The sequence below is a fragment of the Ctenocephalides felis genome, unplaced genomic scaffold (genome assembly GCF_003426905.1).
Source record: "Ctenocephalides felis isolate EL2017-DRISC unplaced genomic scaffold, ASM342690v1 CF-g0.4_SCAFFOLD_03571, whole genome shotgun sequence".
Lineage (NCBI taxonomy): Eukaryota > Metazoa > Arthropoda > Insecta > Siphonaptera > Pulicidae > Ctenocephalides > Ctenocephalides felis.
In genome coordinates, this window is record NW_020539725.1 from 60325179 (window position 1) to 60347940 (window position 22762).

Sequence of the window (22762 nt, forward strand, 5' to 3'; positions counted from 1 at the left end):
TACAATCTAACATTTTTGAAGTGAAACTTCTTCAGGCTCCTCTACTACAAATTCCTAAAAAGTTTATATTTTGTGAACACAAACCGCATAAAAAAGTTTTATACCTCAATTTTAAAAAATTATCAATGAATTTTAGCATTCTAATATTTTATTTTAAGCAATGAAATATTAACGTTTTTTCACAATACAATAATTTTTTTTTGTAAAAATCGTCTTCTACTCGTTGAGACCTTTTAAACGATACCCAACATGCAATAAAAGATACAATTTAAATTTTTTGAAGTAAAACTTCTTTAGACTCCTCCGCTACAAATTCGTGAAAGGTGTATATTTTGTGGACAAATCACGTAGTTTATTTCGGTATTCGAATTGCATTCGAAAAGACCTTTTATACGATAACCAGCATAACAAAAAACACTATTGAATTTTTTAAGTAAAACTTCTTTAAGCTCGCTTGGTACAAATGCATTAAAAGATAATTATGTTGACGTAAATAGAATAGAATAACAAAAGAATAATGTATATTGTGTGAGAGAGACAAATAGTGACATATAGAGATGAATATTGTATAGAGTGTCATTAGAAACAATAAACGAGTGATTCAAGATGAGGTGTGTTAATAAAGTTTTTATTACAATATAATCGTTTTTTTCGTTTTCTACTCATCGAGACCTTTTAAACGATACCCAACATGCGATAAAACCTACATTCTGAAATTTTTGAAGTAAAACTTCTTTAGACTCCACAGCTACAAATTCGTATAAATTGTATATTTTGTGGACAAACCACATAGTTTATTTCAGTATTCGAATTCTATTCTAAAAGCCCTTTCAAACGATACCCAACATGTCAAAAAAATACAATCTATATGTTATTGAAGTAAAACTTCTTTAAGCTCGCTTGGTACAAATGCATTAAAAGATAATTATGTTGACGTAAATAGCATAGCATATGAATGGAATAACAAAATAATAATATATATTGTGTCAGAGAGACAAATAGTGACATATAGAGATGAATATTGTATAGAGAGTGTCATTAGAGACAAACGAGCGATTAGAGACGAACGAAGTTAACAATTACATAATATTATTATTTATAATTCAGTAATATTTGTTTTTTTGAAAAAAGGTTAAGCGTCTTGGTGGAAATCCTTTAATGGAAGCTGTACTTGATGATTTGTTGAATTGGAAAAGGCAAAATGGAGATGGCAACAAACAAAATGCATAAATTATTGAAATAAACAATCTCGAATATTTTTCATGTCCTGATTTTTAATATAAATCCTTACAAAGTATATATTTATAATCATATATATATATATATATATATATATATATACATTTTATATATATATATATATAATAATAATTATATATAATAATATATATATATATATATATATATACCAATTTGTTTGCATGTATGTTTTTTAATATGTTAAATCAATTTTTGAATATACCTAAGTATGTATGTTTTTTGCATGTACATTTTTCTTTATCAAATAAATACAAAATTGAATCCAAGACAATTAATATGCCTAATGCAAATTTTCCCGACTAATTATAACAATTAGCATTTACTAGTATATAATAGTTTGATGATTTTTATTTCTAGTATTTAATTAAAATAAAAAATAAATCAGTCAATTCGTAGTGATAAATTATTTATATAAATATATATGAATGTAATCGTTAGGGCTTTTTGCATGTGATAAAACAATAATATGAATTTTGTGTTTCTAGTTTAATGATGATGATTATTTATTGACAATAATTATTGTACTGTATTTATTGAATAAAAGTCTTGTATATTTAAATATACACTCAACCCTGAATTTTCCCTTCAAAGCCTTATAATTGTGAAAATCATTTTTGTATTTAATTTATTCGTCAGCTGGCTTGATAACTAATTAGTTATAATGCTGAATTTTTACCCTTGTAGGAATTATTCATCAAGTAGATAATATACAAGACATGATTGTCAATTTAAATAAGATAATTATGTTAAGCATATAACAATATATATATATATATATATATATATATATATATATATTTTATAAAATTAAAGAAAGTACTCACCAATTGCACAACATAACCTCCAAAACATTCTACAAATGTTATATACTTAATTTGGACACAAATTGCACATTAACACAATAAACACACAACTTTAACGTTAAACAGCTTTTTTTTGCACATTTTGAGATATTAATAATAAATAAAAAATGAAAAAACACTAAATCAGGTGTTGAAGTAAATGTTTTCCATTGACTACATTAAATAGTTTTTTTTTCGTTTTGTAATATATAATTTTAATTATAAATAAATTCTTATTATATATATATATATATATATATATATATTAAATGCTTAATTAGATACATTTCTTATTTAATTTACTAAAATGCAAAGAAGTAACCTTACAATATCCTAAGACACCCAGTTTTTATTTCTGACACTATTTCCAAATATTTTACACTCTTTTACCTTAAACATAAAAGTTTAACTTTAAACAGCACTTTAAGCATATTTTAATGCCTCAGCAGTCAATAGATATTTAAAAAAACACAAAATTATTCGTTAAATTAACAAGCATGCTGTTTGTGGTTATGTTTTGAGATTTAAAAATGTCGCAACTGCTTAAAAGATAATTATAAGTAGTGTTGCCAGCGCAATTAAAATGGCGGAAAGGCGGGAAATTCAAAATGGAAAATGATAAATACGAAATAAAAATTATAAAGCTTGTTTTACAAGGTTTCAAAATTAGTTATATATTTATATGTAATTATATGATGACATAATTATATATAAATATATATTTTTATTACAATCTATGATACAACAAAATCAAAATCAGCTATATTATGTATACAACTTTGCTTCCGCCGTTTTTACTATACAAATTCTTTACAATAAAGGCAAAAACCAAGATGTATGCTTTAAAATGCGTTTTAAAGTATACCGAGTTGCTGTAGAGTGAAATAATGTTAGACAACATTGTTAATTATTCAATTTTAAATACATTTCCCAAATACATCTTTCAAATTAAACGAACAGTTTAGAAGTCACAAGCATTAAAATAAAAATGTGTACTGGGTATACTGAATTCCAGTATCAATCATGTATCCATTATTACTTTAAAATCTCTATTAAAATTAATATAATACAAAAAAATAATTATTGTACCTAAATACCAACTATTCACTATCTCTTTTTCTGGCTCAGTATCTTTTTACTTTCCTCTCTCCTACGTTTGGTCAAAGGATTTCTTGGGTCATATATTTCAAACCAATCGTCACCTTTTGTAGAAGCATCCTTTGCCAACACTGCTCCTTTATCCTCAAACCTGAAGAAATAAAAAATATAATAATAATAATAAAATAAAGGTTACAAGTTTTAGAACAAAGATATTAATTTTAAATAATACATAAGAATTAATCAATAAGAACTAAAAACAAAGAAATAAGAACAATAATTCACAATTTGTATATATAAGTTGCAAAGGTAATTAAAATTTGTCAGCATTATTATTCATTTAAATAAATTACTGTATTTGTTCATAAAAAATATTACTTTAAAGGTTTTACAAATATTTAATATAGTTGTAGTGATTATTCTACTTACTGTAATTTATGAGATAGCCATGATTCATCATTATCATCATCATCTTCAATATTATCGTTTTTCTTATCATCTGTAAGTTCATCTGAGCTTTTCTCTCTTGCAGCCGTCATTTTCTTTTGAAACTTTGCTAACAAATTCAAGGTGAATTCCTCTCTAAAAAATACAACAATTTATATATATATATTATATATATATATATATATATATATATATATATAGATATAAATTTATATATCAGGTGAGTCCATTTATTACCTGGAGGCTCCCTTTTTTGGTATAGCTTGTGTCAACTTCTTATAATTTTCCTGTTCCTCATGAAAACTGTCGACAACTTTCTTCTTTTTGGATTTTTCCTCCTCTTCCTTATCTTTCTTTTTATCTGCCTCCAATCTAGCCTTTTTTTCATCCGAGATGCCTTTTTTGAGATCCCGGTATTCTTTACGAATTTCTTCTCTAAAATTAATAAATGAATTTATATTGTTATTGCCCGCTGCACACCCCTTAAAATTGAATCAAAATATTCAGTTCATCGTTTCTGGTTACATTTTTTTTATATTTCGCTAAATTTCTCGAATAATTTATTCAAACATGTACGTATTATTATATATCAATGGAAAGTAGATAAAATTATCCATAAATCTTTGTATAACAATCTAAATCGTTTAGAACAAAGTTTTATTTAAAAAATTGGCTAAATTTCAAAATTGATTACTGAGCCTAAAGGTGTCGGAGTTTCGGGTTGCATTTTTTATATTTCGCTTATTTTTTTTTTCAAAAAATTGTTCAAACATGTATATATCATTGTACATTTTTAAAAAGTAGATAAAATTATTTATAAATCTGCATATAACAATCTAAATCGTTTGGAACAATTATTAAAATTTTATTAAAAAAATTGACTGAATTTTAAAATTGATTACTGAGCCTAAGGTGTCGAGATTTCGGGTAGCATGTTTTTAATTCGATTAATTTCGTAAAGAATTTGTTCGAACATGTATATATTATTATATATCATTAAAAAGTAGATAAAATTATCTATAAATCTTGTTATACACTTTCAATCGTTTGGAACAAAGATTTATTAAAAAAATTGACTAAATTTTAAAATTGATTACTGAGCCTAAGGCTGCGAGGTTTCGGTTTGCATTTCTTTTATATTTCGATAAATTTCTCAAATAATTTATTGAAACATGTATATATTATTGTACATTATTAAAAAGTAGATAAAATTATCTATAAATCTGTATATAAAAATTCAAATCGTTTGGAACAAAATTATATAAAAAAAAACTAATTAAATTTTAATATTTAATGCCGAGCCACTTGTTTAAACTAAAATGTCGAGTTGTCTGTTTACAATTTTTTATATTTCGATCAATTTCGCAAAGAATTTGTTTAAACATGTATATACTATTACACATTTTTGAAAAGTAGATAAAATTATCTATAAATCTGTGTGTAACACTTTAAATCGTTTGGAACAAAATTATATTAAAAAAATTTATTAAACTATAACATTCAATACAGAGCCGCTTGTATAAACTAAGATATTAAGCTGGTTACATTTTTTCATTTGCCATCAATTTTCTCAAAAAATCGTTTAAACATGTATATATTATTGTACATTTTTAAAAAGTAAATAAAATTATCTGTATATAATAAATTAAGACGTTTAGAACAAAATTATATTAAAAAAATTGATTAAATTTAGTAAAACTGCAAGCAAAGCAAGGCAAAAATGTACAACAATATGTATATTGATTATTATATATTTAATTAAATATTTATAAAATTGCTTACGCTTTTCGTTTCCTTTCATCTTGCTTATCTTTACCAAGATAATAACTAGTCGTTGGTAACTTCTTCTTATTATCTGTTTTTGATTTTAATTTATTCCTAACAAATTCTGTAGTCAATTTGTTTTCATCTTCTTCATTACGATCTTCCTCATCACTCTGGTCATCACTTAAATATTCTTTTTCATCATTTCTGCAATAAATGATATTTTTACATTTTAAAGAGCTCTTCAGGATGGTACTGAAGTTGTGTAATTTTGGTATTTTGTTCTTCAATATGTCTATTATGTCTACAAATAATAAAATTGATGTGTCGGGAACAAAATATTTGAGTAATTTATGTTTTTGCCTAGAATTGCACACATAAGTTACTTGTATTTTCAACGAGCTCTGCAGGACGAAGTGTTTGCACTAGAGTTTTGTAATTTTAGTATTTTGTTCTTCAATATGTCTACTTTGATACTATATACTAAAATTGGCGAGTCCCGAAAAAAATTATAACTAAAAAATATTTAAGTAAAAATTACACTGAAGATATTCGTATTCGTTGAGATAATTGGAACTACTGGTATGAGATAATAAAACAAATGTTTGATTTTAAAGAGCTCTTCAGGGCGCACAAGTAGTTCTAGAAGTTTGTAACTTTGGAATTTTGTACTTCAATATGTCTACTTTTAGACGAAAATATTAAAAGTGATAAATTAGGAATAAATCTTGCAGATAATAAATATTTTTGTTTAAAAAAAAAAATTTTCCTTCACTAACATTTTACAGATATTTGTATTTCAAGGAGCTCTTCAGGACGTACTGATGGTACTAGAGTTTTTGGTATTTAGGTATTTTGTTCTTCAATAAGTCTATTATGACTACAAATAATAAAATTGATGTGTCGGGAATAAAATATTTGAGTAATTTATGTTTTTGTCTAAAAATACTCACAAAGTTAATTGTATTTTCAACAATGAAATAAAACGAATATTTGTTTCCAAAGAGCTCTTCAGGATGCATTGATGGTACTAAAATGTTAAAATTTGGCTATGTTGTACTTGAATATGTCTAGTTTTATTTTACATAAAAAAATTTAAAATTTCAGAATAAAATATTTGGTAAATTAAGGATTTTAGCTAGAAATACACATTGATTATATTTTTGTTTTAACGAGCTCTTCAGGACGTACTGTTAGTACTAGAATGTTGTATTAAGGGTATGTTATACTTGAATATGTCTACTTTATTAACAAATACTAAAATTGATGACTCTTGAATTAAATAAGCAACTATATAAACATACTAAAGAAATTGGTATTCGTGTAGATAAGATATAAGATTCATATATAGATTTTGAAGAGCTCTTCAGGACGTACTGATGATAACAGAATGTTGTAACTTTTTTATTATGTACTTCAATATGTCTTTTGTGACTACAATTAATAAAATTTGTAGGTCTAGAATAAAATATACGGGTAATTATTGTTTTTGTCTAGAAAAACATGCTATAGTTGATTTTTTTGGTCAAAATTTGTAATTCAACGAGCTCTTCAGGACGTGGTGTATGTACTAGAGTGTTGAAATTTGGGTATGATATACATGAATATGTCTATTTTGATAGCAGAAACTAAAATTAGCAAGTCCCGAATAAAAAATTATGACTGATAAATATTTAAGTAAAAAATACACAAAAGATATTGATTGGGACAATTGGGTATGAGGTAATAAAACGAATATTTGTTTTCAAGGAGCTCTTCAGGACGTACTGTTAATACTAGAAAGTTGTATATTGGGAATTTTATACTTGAATATGTCTACTGTAATAACAAATACTAAAATTGATAAGTCTTGAACAACAAATATAAGAAATTAAATAATTAACTAGATAAACATATTAAAGAAACTGATAATGTATTTATATATAGATTTTGAAGAACTCTTCAGGACGTATTGATGATAATAAAATGTTGTAACTTTTTTATTATGTACTTCAATATGTCTTTTATGACTACAATTAATAAAATTTGTAGGTCTCTGAATAAAATATATGGGTAATTATTGTTTTTGTCTAGAAAGCTATAGTTGATTTTTTTAGTCAAAATTTGTAATTCAATGAGCTCTTCAGGACGCAGTGCTTGCACTAGAGTGTTGAAATTTAGGTATGATATACATGAATATGTCTACTTTGATACCACAAACTAAATAAATAAAATAGACATACTATTATGATAAAAAATACTAAAATTGATAAGTCTTGAACAAAAAATATAAGTAATTAAATAATTAACTAGATAAATATACCATAGAAACTGATAATGTATTTATATATAGATTTTGAAGAGCTCTTCAGGACGTATTGGTGATAATAAAATGTTGTAACTTTCGTATTATGTACTTCAATATGTCTTTTATGACTACAGTTAATAAAATTTGTAGGTCTCAGAATAAAATATACGGGTAATTATTGTTTTTGTCTAGAAAAACATGCTATAGTTGATTTTTTTGGTCAAAATTTGTAATTCAACGAGCTCTTCAGGACGTGGTGTTTGCACTAGATTGTTTAAATTTGGGTATAATATACATAAATATGTCTATTTCGATAGCAGAAACTAAAATTAGCAAGTCCTGAATAAAAATTTAAAATTAATCGATATTTAAGTAAGAAATACACTGAAGATAATGGTTGGGATAATTGGAATTCGCGGTATGAGGTGATAAAACAAATGTTTGTTTTCAAAGAGCTCTTCAGGACGTACTGATGGTACTAGAGTGTTGTAATTTAGGTATGATATACATGAATATGTCTACTTTAATACCACAAACTAAAATTGGTAAGTCCTGAATAAAAAAATATGACTGATAAATATTTAAGTAAAAAATACACAAAAGATATTGATTGGGATAATTGGGTATGAGGTAATAAAACGAATTTTTATTTTCAAGGAGCTCTTCAGGACGCACTTATAGTACTAGAAGATTGTAATTTTAGTATTTTGTACTTCAATTATTTTGGACCAAAATATTAAAAGTGATAAATTAGGAATAAATCTTGCAGATAATAATATTTTTGTTTAAAAAAAAATTTTTCCTTCACTAACATTTTACAGATATTTGTATTTCAAGGAGCTCTTCAGGACGTACTGATGGTACTAGAGTGTTGTAATTTAGGTATGATATACATGAATATGTCTATTATGATAAGACATAATAAATTTGCTAAGTCTTGAACAAAAAATATAAGTAATTAAATAATTAATTAAAAAACACACACTAAAAAAGCAATATCTCATAAGAAACAAAATGGCAATATTTTACATAAATCAATATTAATAAAAATCTTACCTTTGTTTAGAAGTTTTGCTGCTTTTCTCACTAATATCAACTGCAGGTGTACTATCAAGCGTAGGATCATTCTTTAACATATCATGAGAAGATTTACCTTTTGTAGAATATTTCTGATTAGCACTTGTACTTTCAAATTCATCTTCTTCTGCTTCTTCACCAAAGGATAATAATTTAAAGTTTCTAAATAGAAAAAATACTATGCATAAACATATAAATATATATATATATATATATATATATATATATACATATATATTTATATATCAATTCCCTCACTTGACTCCTTTCTTCTTCTCCTTAACCTTAACAGGTTCCTTAAACTCAAATTCCTTACTAACCCTCGGCACGATATCCGAAAAAGGATTATTCAATATTTCAACCTTCAAAATCTTTTGCGGGTACATAGGTCTTTCATCGTCATCAGTTTCGCATTCTTCTAACTTCAACATATTGAACAAAGTCTCTCCAGTGACTTTACCGAATATCGTATGCTTGTTTTGAAGTTCCGGAGTAGCTGCCAAGGTGAAAAAGAATTGGGACCCATTGTCATCTTTTCCTGCATTTGCCATTGCAAGAAGACCACGTCTGGCAAATCTGAGACGCTGGTGGAACTCATCCTGAGAAAAGAAACACAATATTGATTTGGTTTGTGTAATTGGTTTTTGATTTGTAGTTCACCTTGAAAGGTTCTCCATAAATCGATTCGCCTCCAGTGCCGTCACCATTGGGGTCTCCTCCTTGGACAATAAATCCTTTAACAACTCTGTGAAATATTGTGCCATCGTAATAACCTTCCATACAGAGTTGTATGAAGTTTCTGCATGCTTTTGGAGCCTCTTTTGCCCATAGTTCTACATCGATGTCACCTACTGTTGTTTTTAGCAAAACCTACAAAGAAATAAATAGATTTATGAGAAACTAACCTTTAAATATACAATGCAAACAAAAACGCTTAATTATGAGTATAAATAAATTATTTATTACCTTTCCTGACGTCGGAGGCTCTTGTATATAAATACTACTCATTTTGCACTAATTTATTAAATATATACAAAAATTCTATTAGAATAAGTTAAAATTTTAATTAGAGTTAACCACACACAAATAAAGTATTATTATTATTTAATAATTCATAATATATTCAATTCTTTCAGGTATTTTTACACAATTTAAAGAAATCGTAAAGGTTAAGTTTTGACATTTGTAAACATCTTGACAGTTTTTAATCAAAATGGCGCCATATTCAAAAATGTTTAACAATAAATTTGTTTAAGTTAAAAACTATGTGCAAGAATTTAATAAATGATAAATTATATTAATTAAATTACACATAAGCTACAATCTAACTTGTATTTAAATCTATAACATATTTAAATAAATATATAAATTTTTGGATATATTCTTGAGTTTGCAAAAATGGCGCCAAATTCAAATGCTAATTTAAATTATTATATAAACAAATATTAATAGCATTTTAATATAATAATATTGTTTAATTATTTTTACAAATGATGAATTATATTAAAACAATCACATATAAACTACAATTCAAGTTATTTCTAAATCTATAACGTATTTAAATAAATATATAAATTTTTGGAAATATTCTTGACAGTTGCAAAAATAACGCCAAATTCAAATACTAATTTAAATATTATTAGTTTTTTTTTTATATAATATTATTGTTAATCAAAAATCATATATTACATTTCTATTATTTTATTAATCATTAACATATCAAATAAAAATTTAATATATCAAATATTTTCACATTTTTATTAATTATTTTAAAAATTTTATTGAATGTCAATCAGTTTTCAATCAAAATGGCGTCATATTCAAAAATTAAAAATGTAAATTAAAAACACATGTAAAATATTTAAGTAAATGGTTGACTATATTAAAATCACATATAATTCATAATTCAACTTATTTCCAAATCTATAACATATTTAAATGCATATATAAATTTTTGGAAATATTCTTGACAGTTTGCAAAAATGGCGCCAAATTTAAACTAAAATTTAATTTTTTTTAATAGTTTTTTAATTCAATAATATTTATAATCGTAAATCATATAATCCATTTCTATTATTTTATTAAACAACAATATATCAAATGTAAACATAATATATCAAATTTATATCATATATCAAATGTTTTCAAAATTATTTAAATAAATAAATGGCGCTAAATTCAAATGTATTCTACAAAACAATTTTAAATCAATAATATATAAACAAATATTTTGAGCATTTTAAGTTGAAAATCAAATAAAGTTTATTGAATGTAAGTATATTATATTACATACTATAGTTGTACAAATAAATAAATAAAATAAATAATAATAAACATACTAAAATTATAAATTTGATTCATTTTTGAATTATTGACAAAATTTTAATATTAAAATAATAAAGCTACAAAATTAAATAGTACTAAACAATTTTGTTTTTAAATAAACTTAAAATAAAAATAAATTTGTATAAAATTACAGAACAATTTATCATTTTTATATCAATGGCACAAATAATTAATATATTTACTAAAATTTAAACTTACAAACCGACAAACTTAAATTATTATAAATACATAATTATTTCATGATCGAATTATACAACAACTTGATCATCGTGAATAACTTAAATAAATAAACTTAATATATATTATTACAATAATTATTTAACTGGCACTTTGTATCAAGTATCAAACGTTTCAGAATGTCTTGAAGCGTCTAAAAAACATAAACTTCTTTGCGAAGTTAAAAACCGCAACTTATCAAATTTACATTCTTTAACGTAACTGTTATGAAACAGAGTTACGTTAATACAACGTAATTTGAATACGTTACGTTAATACAATGTAACAGAAATACGTTACGTAAATACAATGTAACAGAAATGGTTTTGTTTGTAATCTTAATTTTATTTTGACTTGCAAAGTTTATTACTCTTTAATGTAAAATTATTAAAAAATGTTCAAATAAAAACCAAATCCCAAAATTGTAACTTGATAATTTTAAAGGGAGTACTAAAAATATCTCAAAAAAATATTTTACGAAAATTCTTATTAAAACCGCCTGAAATTAACTTAATTCAATATTATTAAAATGCGAATTCATAAAACAGAATTCTATTAAACCGTCCAAGTATTTCCAACCCGAACCTAACCTAACTTTTATAACTATCTTATCTTATCTTATCTTATCTTATGTATCCGTCTCGTTTTCCTTTTCATCGTACCCTTGTCGTCCGCAATTTTTATTTGTGCAAATATAAGGATTATTTGAAGTTGGACAGTTGAAATGTTCAAATTGTTTTTTCCAAGTCATCGATTTGTTTCCAACCGGTTCAAACATATTGTTCCATAGAGCATTTGTTGCTAAAATAGATAAAAAATAAATAGATAAAAAATAAATAGATAAAAAATAAATATTGACGTAAATAGCATGACATATAGATAGATTAGCAAAGACATAATGTATATTTTATGAGATAAACAAATAGTAACATATAGTGATGAATATTGTATAAATAGTGTCATTAGAGACAATAAACGAGTGATTAGAGATAAGGGGTGTTAATAAATTTTTTATTACAATATAATCGTTTCTTTCGTTTTCTACTCGTCGAGACCTTTTAAACGATACCCCACATGCCATAAAACGTACTATCTGAAATTATTGAAGTAAAACTTTTTTAAGCTCGTTTACTACAAAAAAGCGTATATTTTATGGATAAAACACATAGTTTTAGTATTAGTTACAAAAGTTTTACTCTACATATATTTGAGAAAATAAATTTTAACATTCTAAGTTTTTGAGCAATAAAATATGGTTAAGCATATAACGTCTTTTTGCAATAAAATATTTTTTTTTTAAAAAATCGTTTTCTACTTGTTGAGACCTTTTAAACGATACCCCATATGCCATAGCAAATAATCTGAAATTTTTGAAGTAAAACTTCTTTAGCCTCCTTTGCTACAAATTCGTAAAAAGTGTGTATTTTGTGGATAAATCTCATAGTTAATTTTAGTATTCACTAGAAATATTTTACACCTCAAAAAAAAATTAATACATTTTTACATTCTAATATTTTTTGCAATATAATATGTATATATATATATATATATATATATATATATATATATACTATATATCTCTTGCAGTTTTTATTATAATATTATAAAGATATAATAATTTTTTTCGTTTTTCACTCGTCGAGACCTTTTAAACGATACCCCACATGCCATTAAAGATACAATCTACATGTTATTGAAGTAAAACTTCTTTAAGCTCGTTTACTACAAATTCATAAAAAGCGTATATTTTATGAACAAACCATACAGTTTATTTCAGTATTCTGATTCTATTCAAAAAGACCTTTCAAATGATACCCCATATGCCATAAAAAATACTGCCTAAAATTTTTGTAGTAAAACTTCTTTAGACTTCCCAACTACAAATTTGTAAAATGCGTATATTTTATGAACAAACCATACAGTTGATTTCAGTATTCCGATTCTATTCAAAAATACCTTTCAAACGATACACAACATGCCATAAAAACACAATCAAACATTTTTGAAGTAAAACTCGTTTAGACTCCTTTGCTACAAATTTGAAAAAAGTGTGTATTTTGTGAGCAAATCACATAGTTAATTTTAGTATTAGTTACAAATAATATTTTTTTTGAAAAAATCGTCTTCTACTCGGCGAGACTTTTTAAACGATATCCCACATGCTATAAAAGATACTATATGAAATTTTTGAAGTAAAACTTCTTTAGACTCCTCTGCTACAAATTCGTAAAAAGTGTATATTATGTGGACAAACAACTTAGTATATTTCAGTATTCGGATTCTATTCTAAAAGACCTTTTAAACGATACCCAACATGCAATAAAAGACACAATCTGAAATTTTTTAAGTAAAACTTCTTTAGACTCATCCGTTACAAATTCGTAAAATACGTATATTTTGTGAAAAAACCACGTAGTTTATTCCAGCATTCGGATTCTATTCTAAAAGCCTTTTCAAGCAATACCCAACATGCCTTAAAAATACTATTGAATTTTTTGAAGTAAAACTTCTTTAAGCTCGCTTAGTAAAAATGTATTAAAAGATAATTATGTTGACGTAAATAGCACGACATATGTATGGAATAACAAAAGCATAATTTTTATCGTGTGAGAGAGACAAATACAGACATATAGTGATGAATATTGTAGAGAGTGTCATTAGAAACAATAAACGAGTGATTCGAGATGAGGTGTGTTAATAAAGTTTTTATTATAATATAATCGTTTTTTTCGTTTTTCTACTCATAGAGACCTTTTAAACAATACCCAACATGCCATAATAGATACAATCTCAAATTTTTTAAGTAAAACTTCTTTAATCTCGCTTAATACAAATGCATTAAAAGATAATTATGTTGACGTAAATAGCACGGCATATGTATGAAATAACAAAATAATAATGTATATTATGTGAGAGAGACAAATAGTGACATATAGAGATGAATATTGTATAGAGAGTGTCATTAGAGACAATAAACGAGTTTCCCTTACCCCTTGAGTATCCCTTCTGGCTGAAGTGGAAGCAATCAGCGCTGAGCAGCGTAAAATCAGTACTTTTACCATCATCGCTCAAAGGGAACACCAGTTTTTCAGGAAAAGTTTGCACGACGACTCCGAAATCCTCGGTATCGGCATACTCCGGTAAATCGGCGACCTCCTTGTCAATTTTCTGCCATTGCCTAATAACTTCTTCATAATGAGCCCTTTTGTGCGAATGCATGGCCCCGAAGAAACAAGGACACTCCATCAGATGGGTCAGACGACAGGATAAGGGACGGTTGAGGAATTTGGTCAACAGGGCAACGTCTGAAAAATACGATTAAAACTCTAAAATCGTGTCTTGAGGCAAATTGCTGGAACTTCCCGTACCGTAATGAAATATTCGAGAAATTTTAAACGTTAATAACAAATACTGTAAGGTTAATTATTTTTGCTATCTTGTTATATCTGAACAAATCAAATGTAAACTGTCTTAAGGCAATTAAGGCATCGTGCCTTCAGGGAAATTGCTGGAACTTTCCGTACCAAAAATTATTATTTTTTTAAAAACAATTAACATTTTCGAAAAAAAATTACTTCGAAAAATTTAGATTTTTGCGAAACTATAAATTTGACAAAAAATTACTTCTTAAAAAAAAATTTTTTTTAAACAAATTTTTTTTGAAAAGAAAAATGTTTTATTCATTTTGACATATTTTGGAAATTCTGAACTTTCTTTCAAAGCAATCGTATTGCTTTAACTGCATAGAGACAAAATGTCAAAGCGCGTAAGCGCCACGTCGCCGTCTAACGAATAAATATTGGTACGGAACCCATAGGAATGCAAATAAAATTTATACTTATTGTTAAAATCTCCATAAAATATCTGATAATTTGATGTGCATATGTCTAATGATCATTTTTAACCGCCGAATGGCATTTTTTTTTACTTTTTCCACTAGATTTCCCAAACCGCTAGACCTGCCTTCCCAAAAATTTTAACAGTTCTTCATCTTGTTAATACAAGTAAAATGTTTTTTGAATTTTTAAAAACGAAAGCTTCGTTCTCTTAAAAACTGAGTTACCGTTTTCGGCACTTTTTGCCCCGTATCTTCGGAACGGCTAGACCTGCCTCCACCAAAAACTAATCATCACGTCTCCTTATCAATACGAATCGAATGTTTTTTGAATTATTCAAATCGGTTGATCGGTGTTCCCGAAATCGTCGACGCAAATTTGTATCCGCACACACACACATGCCAAAATGTTCAGAAGGTTTTGAAACGTAAAGATATATAAAAATTTTTATTTTCGATTTTTTTGCGATTACTATAACTTGCCTACGGGAAGTTAATAAAGGGACTCTACTGACGAGCAAATTAAAATGTAGACAGAAGAAACGACTTTACTGATGAGCATATTGAAATGTCAATACAAATAGAGACTTTACTGACGAGAATATTAAAAAAAGGGACTCTACTCACAAGCAAATTAGTGTCAATAAAATAAAGGAACTCTACTGATGAGCAAATTTAAAATGTCAATGCAAAAGGAATTCTACTGACGAACCAAATTTAAAATGTCAGTGCAAAGGAATTCTACTAAAATTACTGATTTCAGTACAAAAGGGACTCTACTGATGTACAAATTAAAATGTTAATGGCAAAAAGAGACTCTACTGACGAGCAAATTAAAATTCAAATTCTAATACAAAAAGACTTTACTGACGAGGAAATTAAAATCTCAATACATTTGCAAATAATCTTGTGCGACATTCTCACTTATACTTAGCTTGGTGGCATTTTCACATTTTTCAATAGTTTTCTCACAAAATTGGAAAAGTGCTCCAGTACATAAACAGTCTAAACGCACTCGGGTAAACATTTGCACCAGAGTGGCGCTTAGACTGGGTAATTTTTTGAATTTTCAATCCAAATTTCAAAAATATTTTATAGGAAAATAAAAAAAAATGTAATATTTGTTTATCTTTAGGAGTAGCACAAGGTTTGTCGTTGAGACTTACTTGGCGAGAGTACAATTTGTACCAGAGTCCTTGGCATTTGTTTCAACGTCCTCAAAACAGCATGCAGATGTTCCCTGTGCTGCTCCAGAATGTCTTCAGGTTTATCCTTGTAGCAAATGTCCAGGCAAAAGTCATTTGGACCGATCATCATAGTTATCAACTAAATAAAACAACACAAATTATAAAAATCCATATTTTGCAGTTTATTATTGAAGTAAAACTTCTTTAGGCGCGACATGGGTTAGCAGTATAATTCGTGAGTTAATAAAAATGTCAGGATCGGAAGAATATTTTATCCCGTCCCTCATAAATAATTGTAGTGCAAATGATCGCAAATAATGAAACAAAGAATATGTAAGTTTATTGTAAGAAATGTAAGTTTATTGAAGTAATTTGTATTATTCGAGTTTTTCGAGGTTACTATATACCTTTAAAGTTATTACTAAAATGGAAAATATTTTTACAAAAGACAGATACTGCAGTTGCTCAAAGAATGAAACTGTATCGCCAGCGAAATAGTCAAAACAAACAAGCAGTCAATAATAAAGTTCTACAAACACAATTACATGATAAGTGAAATTGTGGAAACAATATTTCGTCATTGGAAATTTAACGTAAGTTTACATGTTTCTCTTTTATTGTGGCTTTGAAGACTAATTTTAATTTATTTTAATAGTAATTTATTCTGTATATAATGTGACAAGAACTGATCTTTTGCAAGAGTCAAATGAAGTATTTGAACTTCTATATAAAGACTTCAATTTGTTTAGAAATGCACGAAAATTGTTTGAAAAACAATTTACAAATGATAGCTTTGGCTATGTATGCTTTGTGTGTGATCGACTTTGGTTTCAAAGTGACTTAAAAATATCAAATGGTGCTCAAAAACGAATTCTTGATAATGGTTTTCTGAATATTGATTCAAATAATCGGATTGGATGTCAAACTTGTCGAAAGGCATTAAATTCGGGTAAAATTCCCACTTTGTGTAAATTTAACGGGTTTGTATTTCCACTTATACCAAATTATCTACCTAAACTAGATACTGTATCTGAAAAGTTAATTTCACCTAGCTTGTGTTTCATGCAAATTAGACGATTGCGACATGCAAATGGACAATTAGGAATATTCGGCCAAATTATAAATGTGCCTGTTGACGTTAATAATATGGTTAATTTATTACCTCGTAATATTGATGATGATCATTGCATTAACGTTCACATAAAAAAGAAAATGATTCATAGATCGAGCTATGTGCAGGGCTTGATAAATAAAACAAATATAAAAGTATGGCTTCAATTTTTTAGGCAAAACGGATATTACAGTTGTTCAAGGAATGAGATTGTATCGTCAGCGAAAAAGTAAAAAAATACAAACAGTAAATGAATGTATGTTAATTTTAATTACATGAAGTTCTTCAAACACAATTGTTACAGGATGAATTAATTTGCAAAAACAATATTTGTTTTGGCGTTGTTTAACATAATCCACTGTGTGAACGAATATTATGGAACTTATTAATCAGCAATTATTTTAAACCGGTCATGTCATATTTCAAGTATGACTTTGATTACATTATAGTTTGTAAATATTATACATATTTTTAATGCAACCTAACATATATTAGGTTGTCAAATATCTCCCTTCCGCTTTTTTGCTATTGGTTTATAATACAAAAAGGCGGAAGAGAGATATTTGACCACCTGTCATAATTTATAATTTATCATTATATAAATGTGTATAATGATTGACGGCACTAATAAATGTGTGCATCACGATTGTTACCATAATACTAATAAACATTATTCAAAATTGTTATATAATGTATTTATTTTTACTGAACTTAAATTTGCTACTTTGTACAGTAGCAAATAAGTTTTACTCTTTTTTTTATCAACGTACCTTCCAATGTTTAGCAAAATTAACCCGCGGATCGCTAGAAATCCTCTTCACCAACATCTTGGCCATATAAGGCGTGTCTCTGGACATGGCACCAGCTTCTGCAACGTTGAACTGTGATTCCCTAAAATAAAATAAATAAAAATTTACCAGATTGTACTGCTGTACCGATTGTTATTAACCTATAATTATTTATTATTTACTTGTGAAACGTGAAGGAATCCGCCAAAGAATATCCGACCAGCTTCGGATTGTACTCCTTCAGCATGTTGGGTAATGTCAGATATTCTCTCCAGGTGCCTTGGCCACCTATTGACCAAGAAATTCCACGATTTTCGGTGAAAACCTGGGAAAAAATGTGGATTGAAAAATTGTATACTATAAAATATACATATACTATGGTGACAATTACTAAAACTGCTAACTTTTCTCACAAAATTTTAGGATATTTAGGTAATCTCTAAAAAAGTACCGGGACGAAACTTTAATACAATACGTCTAGAAAATTAAATTAAGATTTTGAGGAGCTCCTCAGGACAAACCGTTGGTACAAATGATGTAAAAATTTAGTATGTGCTACCCTGATACATATATTATGATGACAATCACTAAAACTGATAACTTTACCCACAAAACTTTAGGATATTTAGGTAATCTCTAAAAAAGTACCGGGACGAAACTATAATACAATACGTCTAGAAAATTAAGTTAAGATTTTGATGAGCTCCTCAGGACAAACCGTTGGTACAAATGATGTAAAAATTTAGTATGTTCTACCCTGATATATATGGTATGATGACTATTACTAAAATTGATAACTTTTCTCACAAAATTTTTGGATATTTAAGTAATCTCTAAAAAAGTACCGGGACAAAACTATAATACAATACGTCTAGAAAATTAAGTTAAGATTTTGAGGAGCTCCTCAGGACAAACCGTTGGTACAAATGATGTAAAAACTTAGTATGTTCTACCCTGATACATATACTATGATGACAATTACTAAAACTGCTAACTTTTCTCACAAAATTTTAGGATATTTAAGTAATCTCTAAAAAAGTACCGGGACGAAACTATAATACAATACGTCTAGAATATTAAGTTAAGATTTTGAGAAGCTCTTCAGGACAAACCGTTGGTACAAATGATGTATAAATTTAGTATACTGTACACTGATACATATACTATGGGGACAATTACTAAAACTGATAACTTTTCTCACAAAATTTTGAGATATTTAAGTAATTTCTCAAAAAGTACCGGGACAAAACTGTAATACAATACGTCTAGAAAATTAAGTTAAGATTTTGAGGAGCTCCTCAGGACAAACCGTTGGTACAAATGATGTAAAAACTTAGTATGTTCTACCCTGATATATATGGTATGATGACTATTACAAAAACAGATAACTTTTCCCACAAAATTTTAGGATATTTAGGTAATCTCTAAAAAAGTACCGGGACGAAACTATAATACAATACGTCTAGAAAATAAAATTAAGATTTTGAGGAGCTCCTCAGGAGAAACCGAAGAGGGTAAGTGTGAGTCATTTGCTATAACTTGGCCTATTGGCAAGTTGCTAGAAGATTTTTTGGCTAACTATAAAATATGACGACTCTGGATAATGATGGCAAAACATATCGAAAATTATAAAAATAAATGGAAGAAAAGATTATATTTTGTTTTCTAGACGTTTCTCGTCATTCTGTAACGTTTCATCCTCAAAATTACAAATTTTCATAATCTATTGACCAGAATATTCCACGATTTTTGGTAAAAATGTGGATTGATAAAGACGTAAAGTATGAATAGTTTGCTATAACTTGGCCTATTGGCAAGTTGCTAAAAAATTTTTTGGCTAACTATAAAACATGATGACTCTGGATAATAATGGCATTGAATATGCAAAAATTCTTAAAGTTCAGAAAACAAGTTGTCTAAAAATCTGGATTGCTATTTTGTGTCTTCTAAATTATTTGACACTCAAAATTGAAAAATTTCCACCAACCTATTGACCAGGATATTTCATGATTAGCAGCAAAATCTTGAGAAAAAATAATGTGGGTTGAAAGAGAAGAAATTGAATCGTTTGTTACAACTTGGCCTATTGGCAAGTTGCTAGAAGAATTTTTGGCTAACTATAAAATGTGATGACTTTGAATGACAAATTCAAAATATACAGAAATTGTTAAAATTGATAAAAAACGATTATGTTTGTTTTCTAGACGTTTCTTGTCATTCTGTAACGCTTGATCCTCAAAATTACAATTGTTCACTATCTATTGGCCAGGATATTTCATGATTCGCAGCAAAATCTTGAACAAAAATAATGTGGTTTGATAAAGATAAGTAATATGAGTCATTTGTTATAACTTGGCCTATTGGCAAGTTGCTAGAATATTTTGGCAAGCTTTAAAATATGATGACTCTGTCTGATGATGGCAAAAAATACGCAAAATTGTAGAAGTTTATAAAAGAAGATCTCCGAAAATCTGGTTGGCTATTTTGTGTCTTTTAAATTATTTGACACTCAAAACTGAAAATTTCCTTTAATTACTGACCAGGATATTTCATGATTCGTAGCAAAATCTTGAACAAAAATAATGTGGTTTGATAAAGAGAGGTAATATAAATTGTTTGTTACAACTTGGCCTATTGGCAAGTTGCTAGAACTATTTTTGGCTAGCTTTAAAAAATGATTACTTTATCCATATATACAAAAAAATTATATAAGTTAATAAGAAAACGTTTATGGTTTTACTAGAATTTCTGATTTAATAGTGTAATGTTTTTTAAAGTCATTCTGAATAGTTCAATCTTAAATTCTAAATTTCCTTCACTTATTGACCAGGATATTTCACGATTTGCAGCAAAATCTTGGGAAAAAATTATATGGACTGTTGACAAGAAAAAGTACAAATTATTTGTTACAACTTGGCCTATTGGTAAGTTGCTAGAACGATTTTTGGCTAGCTTTAAAAAATGATTACTTTGTCTAATGATTCTAACACACAAAAAAAAATTATAAAAGTCAACAAAAAAATGAGATTTAAATTTTCATGTTTCTTGGATGTTTCAAGTCATTCTGAATCGTTCAACCAGGATATTTTATGCTTAAGGGTAAAAAAAAACTGACACAATAGAAAGTGGACTGATGAAGAAAGGTATAATGAATCGTTTGCCATAATTTATAGTTGCTACAAAAATTTTTGCTTTACCTGAAATATATTAGTAGCTGCTCCGCCATTACCAGCTGTCAAGGAATCTCCTGAATAATAAAACATTTGTTTACAAATCTAGTTTAATTAAATAATTTGCACTATTTTTATTATTTTTTATTACCTATTGCTCCAATCACATCGATATCACCAGGTTTCAATTTATGAACGCTTTTTGGAGGTTCAGAACTCCTACCATTTTCCAAAGAACAAGGAAAAGCCATCTCGTCCATCGACGGTTGTAATTTCTGGAAACCAGAAATTAGTAAATAAAACTGTAAAAATTTACTGTATAATTTTAGCTTACGTTTAAGTTCCTGTAAATCCTCAAATTTCTGGGACTATTCGATGACCTTCCTGCCAAATTCAGGCCCAACATTTTTAGGAACCGAAATTGGTCCCGAAACATCTCGGAATCTGCAGGACTGACTTGGCCTTCAATGTTTTCCAGTGATATCCAAAGAATCAGGAACAGGGGTATAAATTTTGACTTTGGTGCCATTTTAACTTGAGGTAAAAAGAGATAAGCGACTTGAATAACATATAATTATTGATTTAATTTTATATAAAAAATAAGTATAAAATAATAATTTATGAATATACAAGTTATGAATTAGCAATAGATATAAATATACAAGTTATTAATATTATAAAACTGTATAAAGCTAATTGGCGTATAAATAAATAAATAAATAAATAATTTAAAATTCACATGATTTTGTTAAAAAAATATGTTAAATTTAGTATAACAAAATAGTAGTACTAACATATAAAATAATAAATAAATAAAAATTAATTTGGAAGAAAAAAATAAATATATTGTCACTAATAAAGAGAATTATATTTGATGTTTTCTGAAGATTATTATAAATAAATTATTTATAATTAAAGTTTATATATATAAATATATAACTAATTAGTATCAATTATTAATTTAATGATCATTTAATTAACAGAAAGTGTGTGGTTAACGTTTTTTTAATTGTACAAAAGTTATTTTTAACTAATTGAATTTTGGAATTTTTAAATAAATAAATATGTAAAAATGAGATAAAAATAGATAAGCGACTTGAATTACATATAATTATTAATTTAATTTTATATAAAAAATAAGTATAAAATAATAATTTAAATGGTACGTGATTTTGTTAAAAAATTTAAATAATATTAGTACATATTAATAAAGTAATAAATAAAAATTAATTTGGAAGAAAAAAATAAATTTGTTGTCATTAATAAAAGGAATTATATATTTGATATTATTTTGAAGTTTGAAGAAATGAATTATTTATAATTAAAGTTTATAA

General features: G+C 26.7%; 3 protein-coding genes across 3 annotated transcripts in view; all 3 read right to left on the minus strand.

Moving 5' to 3' along the window:
* The window catches only part of LOC113386407 (geranylgeranyl pyrophosphate synthase-like), a 5355-nt gene extending 3243 nt beyond the window's left edge, over nt 1–2112 (minus strand). The window contains exon 1 of the mRNA XM_026624188.1: nt 2085–2112. Within this exon, the coding sequence (XP_026479973.1) occupies nt 2085–2112 (28 nt within the window). The remainder of the gene's footprint in view (nt 1–2084) is intronic.
* A 1097-nt stretch (nt 2113–3209) lies between these two features.
* LOC113386408 (spliceosome-associated protein CWC27 homolog) lies at nt 3210–9783 on the minus strand. The gene is made up of 8 exons (XM_026624189.1): nt 9742–9783; nt 9436–9645; nt 9034–9374; nt 8755–8937; nt 5430–5618; nt 3885–4082; nt 3630–3782; nt 3210–3351 (listed from the first exon to the last, which is right to left on the minus strand). The coding sequence occupies exons 1-8, from the start codon at nt 9781–9783 to the stop codon at nt 3210–3212; spliced, it is 1458 nt and encodes a 485-aa protein (XP_026479974.1).
* Nucleotides 9784–11839: 2056 nt separating this feature from the next.
* On the minus strand, nt 11840–21957 carry LOC113386409 (phospholipase B1, membrane-associated-like). The gene is made up of 8 exons (XM_026624190.1): nt 21763–21957; nt 21580–21703; nt 21456–21505; nt 18441–18583; nt 18241–18361; nt 16339–16498; nt 14328–14642; nt 11840–12138 (listed from the first exon to the last, which is right to left on the minus strand). Exons 1-8 carry the CDS (start codon nt 21955–21957, stop codon nt 11966–11968), a joined length of 1281 nt encoding a protein of 426 aa, XP_026479975.1. The 3' UTR covers nt 11840–11965.
* Between the last annotated feature and the right edge of the window lie 805 nt (nt 21958–22762).

Coding starts and splice junctions, on each gene's coding strand:
- LOC113386408 (XM_026624189.1), bottom strand. CDS start 9,783: ATGAGTAGTATTTATATACAAGAGCCTCCGACGTCAGGAAAG. Junction 9,375..9,435: donor TTTATGGAGAACCTTTCAAG/GTGAACTACAAA, acceptor TTCTTTTCTCAG/GATGAGTTCCACCAGCGTCT. Junction 8,938..9,033: donor GAGAAGAAGAAAGGAGTCAA/GTGAGGGAATTG, acceptor TTTTCTATTTAG/AAACTTTAAATTATTATCCT.
- LOC113386409 (XM_026624190.1), bottom strand. CDS start 21,957: ATGGCACCAAAGTCAAAATTTATACCCCTGTTCCTGATTCTTTGGATA. Junction 21,704..21,762: donor GGATTTACAGGAACTTAAAC/GTAAGCTAAAAT, acceptor TCTGGTTTCCAG/AAATTACAACCGTCGATGGA. Junction 12,139..14,327: donor CCAGAAGGGATACTCAAGGG/GTAAGGGAAACT, acceptor TATCTATTTTAG/CAACAAATGCTCTATGGAAC.